General features: G+C 31.6%; 1 protein-coding gene across 1 annotated transcript; it reads right to left on the bottom strand.

The window, feature by feature from the left end:
- Positions 1–4,049: 4,049 nt before the first annotated feature.
- Positions 4,050–5,711, bottom strand: LOC109790257 (non-specific lipid-transfer protein 1). Its single transcript, XM_083070330.1, has 2 exons — positions 5,223–5,711; positions 4,050–4,268 (listed from the first exon to the last, which is right to left on the bottom strand). Exons 1-2 carry the CDS (start codon positions 5,561–5,563, stop codon positions 4,259–4,261), a joined length of 351 nt encoding a protein of 116 aa, XP_082926456.1. The 5' UTR covers positions 5,564–5,711; the 3' UTR covers positions 4,050–4,258.
- Positions 5,712–9,975: the final 4,264 nt, after the last annotated feature.

The raw sequence follows: 9,975 nt of genomic DNA, 5'->3' as shown, positions 1-9,975 counted from the left end.
TCTCCTCCTCCTCCTCCTCCTCCTTCTCCTCCTCCTCTTGTTTTTGTATCGGTTTCAGAGCATTAAAGAAGAAGAAGAAAACCTAGTCACGTATGCATCTACTTGGCATCAACATCGTCAACATTTAACACCATTTGTGGAATTTGGACGGAAGTCCCACATTGATGTATTTTAAAATTATTTGGGACTAAATTGAAACCAAAAATTAAAGTGGGACCAAATTGAAACTTTTAAATATTATAAGGGACCAAATTAGGCATTTAGCCAATATTATATTAACTGGCTAGTTGTAAAAAAATGCGTGAACTCATGAAGTTGGGTTTATGACCTTTATGCTTCCTATGTTATGAATTGCGAATTGAATGTGTATGATGTTGGATAATTTCTTGGTACGGTTTATGTGTTATTCTGATGTATATGCCTATGAGAAGTTTCTTGTATGAGACTGTGAATATGATGAGACAATGTGAAAAGTGAATATGAGACATGAGACATGATGATATGTGATACTGAGACATGATATAAGAGAAACTATGACAAGTGAAATGATAAGTCAATGAAGTGTGAATGTGTGACATGCACCATGTGCATCTATGTGACGGATACGATGTGGAGTACATCGTTAGGGAAGGCCCTCCTTGTGTAACAGCTTGGGGGAGTCCTAGTGCGGTTTGGATGTCTCGATTCCGCTCGTTTGTGAGCACGTGATGTAACTTGCGCAGCTTCGCTATCCCGACCAGACCTTGACAGTACATCCTTCTAGTTGAGAGTGTATAGGTAGCTCCCTACATGTACTCCTAAACTACCTTAGGTGTGTTGTTTCAACAACATACCAGTGATATGTGATATGTGACTGACGCCACATGCATGCATCTATGAGTCGAGTCCATATGATGAATGATTGTGTATGTGGTACTGTTGTATGTGTAACTTAAATTTGTACTTGATTAATGTGTAGCTATGTCTGTGTTTGTTATGACTTATGTGTGTTGCCTAATCGTTATTTCTACACCTTAACCTGAGTGGGATGTTTCTCACTCCCTTGTTTGCTCTATGTATGTCTTTTATTGTGTTGTAGGTGACCATCAACATGAGAATGTTGGTGACAAAGTTTAGGCTTCAATTGGGCGTGCTCTGATAGGACATGTGACATCACGTTGTAGTTAGGACTAGCCTAGGATGTTGTTTCCATTAAACTATTTTGAAAACCTTAGTTTCTTTTCTTTTGTAATTTCTACATTGGAGTTATGGTTTATGAGTTGTGAATGTGAATCTTCTACCTTATGATATTTGAGACACTTGTTTTATTCATGAAAGATGTTATCAACTATGAAAGATTTTATTTACTCGAAAAATTATAGTTTGCATTTATTGTGTATTAATGTTGGGGTAGAGGGTGTCACAACCTCCATAGTTAGCATAGCTTTAAAATCTCCACTAAATAACCTCTATTATATTAGCATGCTTTAAAATCTCCACTAATAAATCTTCATAGTTAGAATAACTTTTAAACCTCCATTAAAATCCTCCATTGTTAGTGTAAGTTTAAAAACTCCACAAAAAAATTGTTATAGAATACTTACAACACCAATTTTTTTTTTTAAAATACCACTAGTTGCTTGTGACGAATGTAATTGTGGAGATTTTTGAAATCCTCTGTAATTTATTCTTGGGTAAAAACCTCCACTAAACATAAAAATAAATTCTATTATTTATCATATTTGTTGTAGTGATTATCTAATATTATATTCAAATAGGTTCTCAATCAAATGAATAAAATTTTCTATATCCAATTTACTTTACTCTTTGATTTTTAACAAGACTATCAAAGTTTAATGACTATAATCATCAAGAATGGTTAAAAAATACTTGTGACATGTATTGAAGCTTTGGAAAAGCATCTCCAAATATCCATATTAATTAATTAATTTTTTTTTTGAATGCTTTACTTATACTTGGTGTATGACAACTTTCTTTGTTTAGTAAAATGATAAACCTCACAAGTTTTAGTGATAGATTTAGAAATAAAAACTAATATTTTATGTAAGTCATTCAATCTATTTTCAAACAAGTGACCTAATCTAAAATGTCAAATATTTGATGTATTGATGGTAGTGGATGAGGAACTGTTGACAAAAGCGGTTCTTGATGGTGAGGATTCTCTTCCTTTATTGAAGCTTTGGAAAAGCGTCTCCAAATATCCATATTAATTAATTAATTTTTTTTGAATGCTTTACTTATACTTGGTGTATGCAACTTTCTTTGTTTAGTAAAATGATAAACCTCACAAGTTTTAGAGTGATAGATAGAAATAAAAACTAATATTTTATGTAAGTCATTCAATCTATTTTCAAACAAGTGACCTAATCTAAAATGTCAAATATTTGATGTATTGATGGTAGTGGATGATGAATTGTTGACAAAGGCGGTTCTTGATGGTGAGGATTTTCTTCCTTTATTGACAACTATATGGTAAAGAGTATCTTCAAGGAACTAATTTTCTGGATAGTGCATAAATTATTAAAAAAAAGTAAGAACATAGGCTGAATTAGAAATTAGTTTAGAAATAGAAATAAATGAGATTGAATTTGAACTGTGACACATGTACATATAAAACATTGTTAATGATAAAGTTTGTGAATAGATGAATTGTGCCGGAGATTTGTGAAGTGACCGAAGCGCCATTAGGTAACTTAAAATGAATTGGTTTTATTTTAGAATAATATTGTAAAAAAATCTAAGGACGTGACAATGTGATTTGTTGCTCCTAAATCAATAACCTTGGGAGTGTCATTTAACAATTTAGAATCAACAAAAGCGTTTGTGAAAACATTTAGAATGTGGGTGCTACCAAAACTTGGGTCCAGAGAACTTGTTGGCCCAATGAATAGAATGAGACAAATAAACATGGTTGAATTGTTTATTTGGGGCCTGAACCACTCAAGTTACCGAGTTGTTCTAGTAGAGCAATGAATCGCTAGTGTTGGGTTGGACTGTTGGAGTAATGCTAATACTTGGGCCTTGTGGTTCAGATATCTGTAGAAGGTTGCCCTTAGAAAAACGTTCTTTCAAGTTTGTCCAAATGTCAATGGCTTGATCGAAATAGATTACACACTATGAAATAGATGGAGACAGGGAGTTTTGTGTGGTGACACGATTTTCAGCCATTGATGAGTGAAGACAGTATAAGCAGAGCTCCAAGAGGGAGCTTTGATACCATCAAACGTTTTGGATATTTAGGGATGACACAAGGAGAGATTATGATGGATGGCATGTTCTCTATTGTTCCTTGATCCAAAATGCATGTGAATATAGCAGTTCATATATAGACTAGATTATAGGGAAAAATCTAATAAAAATAGGACAAAATAGCAAAACAGAAAGCATGTGCAAGGAAAAATACAAGACAAACAAATGATAGCTCAGCAAAGGCTTACCATCATAATTTTAATTCTGCTATGGTGTATGGGCTGTGCTCATGTTAGTATTTTGATATATATATATAGATTCAGCACCTTTCGCAGTTTTACTCGTATTTTCGTATAGTATGGCATTAAATCTTAAGAACCAGTGCTGATGATAAAACATAGAAATAAGAGGACTAGCTTCATGCTAAGGCAAGTAGGACAAATGATGGTGAAAAGGGGTGACCACAGATTCGAATCTTTCGATGAAGGGGAGAGCAAGAGAAGTTGCACAAATTAGGGCTTTGGTCGAGAAAAAATGTGAGGAGGACATTTTTTCATTTTAAAATTATCTACGGTGGTAGACCTATATATACTTGAAGATGTACAAATGCACCCCTAATTTTGATAAAATTACAAAATAAATATTTTGAATTTTGTCCCTGAATGATCCACTGCCTGCTGGTTTTTATATTTTTAGCTATAGGTTTTAAAATTTTTGACTAAATATATTATAATTTTTTTTCATATATTTGATAATCATATTTTTTATAAAAAAAGAATTATCCCCGCACTGTCTTATGAATTTGTTGATACGCTGTTGTGAATCTTTGGATAATAACACAACTGGATGGAATTACTGAGTTATGAATTAATTCAACATGTCTTATTTAATTTATAAGCATCACATAAAACCACAGAACTGTTTAAAGTTCATATATAGTAGAATAAAACAAAAGACAAAACTAGCTCGCATAAACGGAGAACATATCCTCCTTTTATTCTATTTTCTAGCACGAAGTACCATGCACCGTTCCTAACAGCCGATACACCATCCAACTCCTTTTCATGCTTCACTTGATGCTGCAGACAAAAAAATAAAAGCACCATATATTAATTTTTGGAATCAAATATACATATATATATATATATATATATATATATATATATATATACATATATATATATATATATATATAGAACCATTAATAAACTTCATACCAAGTAATTCTCTATTCTTTTAAAAATCAGAGATTGTATACTATCTCAATATATATATTAAAAATGTATTAAACAATGTTTCTATCATTTCTGTGAAGTGAGAAGGCGGCATTTAAATAATAATTTGGGTCAACTATACGTTCTACAGTTACACGGTGCATGAGAAGGAAAGAATGACACGTAAGTTTTGTCCGAGTGAAACAGACTTGGCATATCTAATGTTATCTACAGAGCTAAGCACTCATGCGGTGAGCAAATAAGAACCATATGATAAATATTAGACAGTCCAAATTCATCTCTTAACCGCATGAATACTTATATAGGTTTATTAATTTTTCTATTTATTCCAATATATATATTGACTACATAAATACATAAAATTGGTTAACACATCAAATCCGGATCCCTATCTTTAATACAGGACTTAAAAGGCCACTTGTATCTTAGTCTTCAACCCACACCGAAAGTTAGATAGTTCTTATTTTTGTGAGATATGGATTAATAAACTAAAATCTTGTCTCATCTAACAAAATAAATAAATGTATCTGATATTTAAGAGAAAATAAAACTTAGTTACAGTAACATATGCGCTGTTAGTGCTGTTGTTTAATTAAAGTTAAAATTTTACTTATATCAAAATTTGTATTAAATATAAGTATAAAACTTCAGTTTTGATTAAAAACCAGTTTCAACAAGATGAAACTGTAAGTAACTTTTGTACTTATGAAATCAAGAATTTGATATCCCTGATGTACGTGAGGAGTGATAATTGTTTATATTTTGTATTTATCTGAATCTTATTACATAGACACGTACCTGGCACAGTTGGTGGAGGTGCTGATCTTGTAGGGTATGCTAACTCCACACTTTCCGGGGAGAGTCTGAGCGTTGGTAGGGTTGAGCCTGCGGATGGCAGCGGCGGCACTCTTCAAGCAGTTGCAAGCTAAGCGGCGGTCGGCGGTGGTCCTGGCCGTGTTCACGATGCTCCTAACGCCGCTGCAGCACCTTGGGGGAACAACACCACCGTTCTGAAGATATCCAAGGCACGGTGCTAGGCTACTCTGCACCTGACCACACGTGATTGCTTCCGCAGTGTGTGCACCCACCACGACCATGCACACCAGAACCACGCATGACAACCTCAAAAAACTAGCCATTTTCAAAACTGAATGATGAATGATCAGTGTTCTTTCTTCTCTTTGGAATTGATTAGTAATTCGTGTGTTGTGGTGTTGTGTTGAGGGGTTTAGGGTTTATATAGTGGTGGTTTTGAGGAGGGTGGAGTAGGTGGTGGTTGTGATGTATTGAATACTTGGCCATCTCGAGGGGCTTGGGATATGGGCTTTCTCTAAGATCTTTATTTTGCTGTGTATTTCAATTTTCAAGTGAGTGACACTTCAATATAGTTATGGCTTAGAAATTTACTACTATCTTAAATGGACCGACGGCACCGAGTGGAGTTTTCTTGCCAAATGTTTACTTTAATTCAATGATTTTTTTTTTTCCTTTTATCTATCTAGATCTAGATATATACTAGTACTATTGTTGTTAATATATATTACTTTCTTTCTTCCATCGTTTTTTGTTTATAAAAACCCTTTAATAATTTATAGAAATTAAAAGTACTAAATTTGGACTTATGTTTTTAAGCCTGTAAAAAATAATTAATTTAGTACTATTATTATATTCGGACAATTTCAATTTTGTACAACATTAACGAACGTCATTTATACTGGCCGGTGAATTGAAGTTATTCTGTTTGGACATGTGTAATCCAATTAATATTTGTGTGATTGAAACTACGCATGGGTTATTATTTCTATCTTTGAAGGGACATCACCGAATACATTTTTCTAATCAAATATTCACTTGAATTAAAAGAAACATTTTCAATCTGTTTGTATGTGATCAGTGCAAAGATAATGATAGCGTTACTATCATATTCATGGAATTCATTAACAGGAAGAACTATTGGTGATGATTACACGAGTTCTTTCTTTCCCTCTTAAACACTTGAGAAGGCGGGTGATCATTAATTATATATTTGTCTAATTTACTTGTAATATGTTTAGTTTATATATATAGATCATTATATAATTGTGATGTTTAGACTAAGTTTTATGTTATTAATATTGGATATTATTGGATTTTTTTTTTGTTTATTCATGAAAATGTCCTCCGATTGATAATTGGTCATTTTTATTGGATTCTTATGCAAGTTAAGTTATGCTTGATTTTAGAATTTTCGCTCTCATGACATTTTTTTTTACAATTTTTATTTTCTCATTGGGAATAAATTACCTTATTCCATGAGAAATTTAAGTTGAAGTTGGAGAAAGGGCTTAACTTGTCTAGGATGACTTTAATTTGCTCAGTAGATTGTCTATATATGATAGAGACGTTGTAGGTTAGATCGATTTGAAAACTAGTTTCATTTTTAAGCTAAGATCCAAAGATGCATTTTATATGAAGGGACATTCTCCAACTTTAACACTTTAATAAAGGCTTTGACATTGGCTTTCTATGGTTATAACTTAATCTAGTTAAGCATCAAATTGTTGGGAACTTGGACCAAACTTCTTTTGTGCAGCCTAGCTATTGCCTATATTAGAGTTGTAGGTGTTAGATCGAGATATTGAAAACCAGTTCCATTTGTTAGCTAAGATTCAAAAATCCATTATGAAGGGGCCTTCTCCAACTTTAACAACTTAAACACTATAATAAAGGCTTTAAGATTGGCTTTCAATGGTTAAAACTTAGTCAATTGTTAAGCTCTCTCAAACTGTAGGAACTTAGTCAACATAAGGATTAGAAATCACTTAAACCCAACATATTAGTTTAAGCATTTTAAAAGAAGGAAAGGCAAAAAAGTGAAAAAAAATTAAGAACATTAAATCGTTTTGGCTCTTTGACAGCACATTCTCCTTCGTTTTCAGTTTACGTTTGTTCAATCCATCCACTATACAAATTTAATATACTTTGGTTAGCAGATTTTGTATGAAGACCTATGATTATGATTCGTATTCCAGATTTTATTCTTTGATAATTATTTTAATTATTTTTTTTCCTTTTTATTTTGTTCTGTAGAAATTACAATTGCGGCGACAGGGTCCGAATTTAGAACCTTGCGAATGGTACTCCAAAAATTTAATATAACATTATAGGACTTTTGAATAGGGATGGGAATGGGCGCAGTAAGGCAGGTAATAGTAAACCCATTCATGTCTTGCTGGATAAAAATTGGTCTCATACCCATCCCATATCTGCATGGATATCCATTAAGAGGATATCCATGAATTTCTTGAATATTCACGGATATCCATGGATATTTATGAATTTTTTAAAAAATTAAAAAATTATATTATAAATAATTTTAAGTTTATGTTTAATGTTATTGAAATATTAAAAATAAAAATTCAATGTTAATTTTGAACTTATATTTAACGTTAATTTTATTAAAATAAAAATAAAAATGTAAGATAATTAATAACTTAAAATACATCAATCTCACAAGTAAGTGAAAGTCTCATGTCACAAAGCTACAATAATTCAATCTCATAATTCCATACAAAAGTAATTAAAATACATAAATCTTATCGCTCCAATCAAAACTAGAAAATTAATCAAATTTGATCCAACATAATTTTATAACATGTTTAACACATGTTGGTAACTTCATCAACCTCACTTTGTAAGAAAATAAGATGAGAGAATGTAGTTTTAGGGTTATGTGGTACAAAGATAATTAGGAAATTTAATAAATATTATTAAAATGGTACTCACGGATATGGATATCATCATACCCGCCTCCGCCCCGTTTATAAACGGGTAAAAAATTATTTGCCCCATTATCCGCATGTACTCAATTAGCCTATCCATTTATTATTCATAGCAGATATTACCCGCAAATACTCGCGGTTGCGGGTATTTTTGGCATCCCTAGTTTTGAACCCTCAAAATTCCTTGATTTTGGTTCTTCATAGTTTTACAAAATGTGCGATTTTAATTTATTTTTTTCTATCTATTAACTTGGCATGTAATATTTGAAAGAAATATTGATTTACTAGAAGAGTGTGGACGTAAATCTTTTCTAAGTTGATGTATTTTATGAGAAAATACTTTTCAAAAATGATTAGGTGATCTAGCAAGAAAAACAAAACCTTGACAACTATTGGTAGAAAAAACCCATGCTCCTCATGATTCCCATTTTTGCGTAGAATGTTTTATCCATTGAGTATGCTTCGTTCTTTTGGTCAAATTATTTGCAGCAATCTAAACACTGCAATTTGTTATTATTTTTTTCCCCTTCTACTAACATTTTACCTCAATTAAGTGACCATGTCAATACAAAGACATTCCACAATTTACACACTCAATTTAATTGGAAGAATCTCATAATTAGTTGAACATGTTTTTCAAATATCACACAAATTTCAATAACTATATTTGTCTGTGCTTAGAGGTTAAAAAATATGTAATTTAGATAGTTAATTTTTTTATGTAAATGATATTTTAGAATCTTTATTGGGAGTGCCAGTTGCTTCATTGATACTAGGAGTGTAAGTGAGTAATAATCCACCCACAAACTCAAACTATATCAAACTCAATCAGAAGTGGGTTAAATTGGATCATTGAATTGAATAACTTTTATGTTAATTATAATTGAGTTGGATAACAAGTCAAGAAATTTATTATCTGACCCGATCAAACTTATATTAAATTACTAAATTAAATTACAAAACACTACATATAATCACACATATACAATAGAATTTGTGTTGTTAGTGTTGACTCACAAAACATTAAAAATAAGAGAAGATATGGAGTAAGAAGAATAATTTAATTCTACTTTATTTTATATAATTCAAAATTTGATGTTTTTGTCAAAAACAATTGTTATGTTTGTCATTTATGTTTGCTTGTTTAGGACATTTGTATTTTTTGATTTGTACATAATTATTGTAATGTTGATTTTATCTCATATCATGTATTAAAATTTGAATTAAGTGTCTACTTTTTATTAATTTCAAAATTTTAAACTACATTAATTTTTTACAACGTTTATGGTACAACTGGTATAAAATTAAGGTGGTGGAGGGTGTGGTTTTAATGGAAAAAAAAGTGTAATAATGGAAAAATTCACGCAAAGCATAAGCACAACACAACTAAGTCAAGGGTCAAAGGATATGGAATCAACACAGTACAATCCCATCAAGTATTGTTGATTTTGTGTGGAGAGTCTCGACTGGTAAAGTCCAAACCAAAGATAACTGAGGAAGAACCGAAGAAGAACATCATGATACAAGATCAAGACTACACTTGTTCGTTCTACTATTTACAAGATCAAACTACGACTTAGTTACTTAATGTTTACGTGCAAATTCTCTTACTTGATTTGAGTGTTATTGTTATAAATGAATTGGGATCCAAGTGGCAATGCTTATGGATGGTAAGGGTCATTTTCTACAACACAATGATGATAAGAAAATTAAGACATCACAGTGGTCATTTGGTTTGCATCACTATGGTTCTTTTGGTTATTACACTAGAATTGTATCATTTTAAACGA

This window comes from Cajanus cajan, chromosome 3 (assembly GCF_000230855.2).
Source record: "Cajanus cajan strain Asha chromosome 3, NIPB_CcT2T_4, whole genome shotgun sequence".
NCBI lineage: Eukaryota > Viridiplantae > Streptophyta > Magnoliopsida > Fabales > Fabaceae > Cajanus > Cajanus cajan.
Note: the sequence above shows the minus strand (reverse complement) of the source record. Positions and strands in the feature narration are given on the sequence as shown.

Excerpts from the sequence above, each read along its gene's own strand:
- LOC109790257 (XM_083070330.1), bottom strand. The coding sequence starts at position 5,563 with ATGGCTAGTTTTTTGAGGTTGTCATGCGTGGTTCTGGTGTGCATGGTC.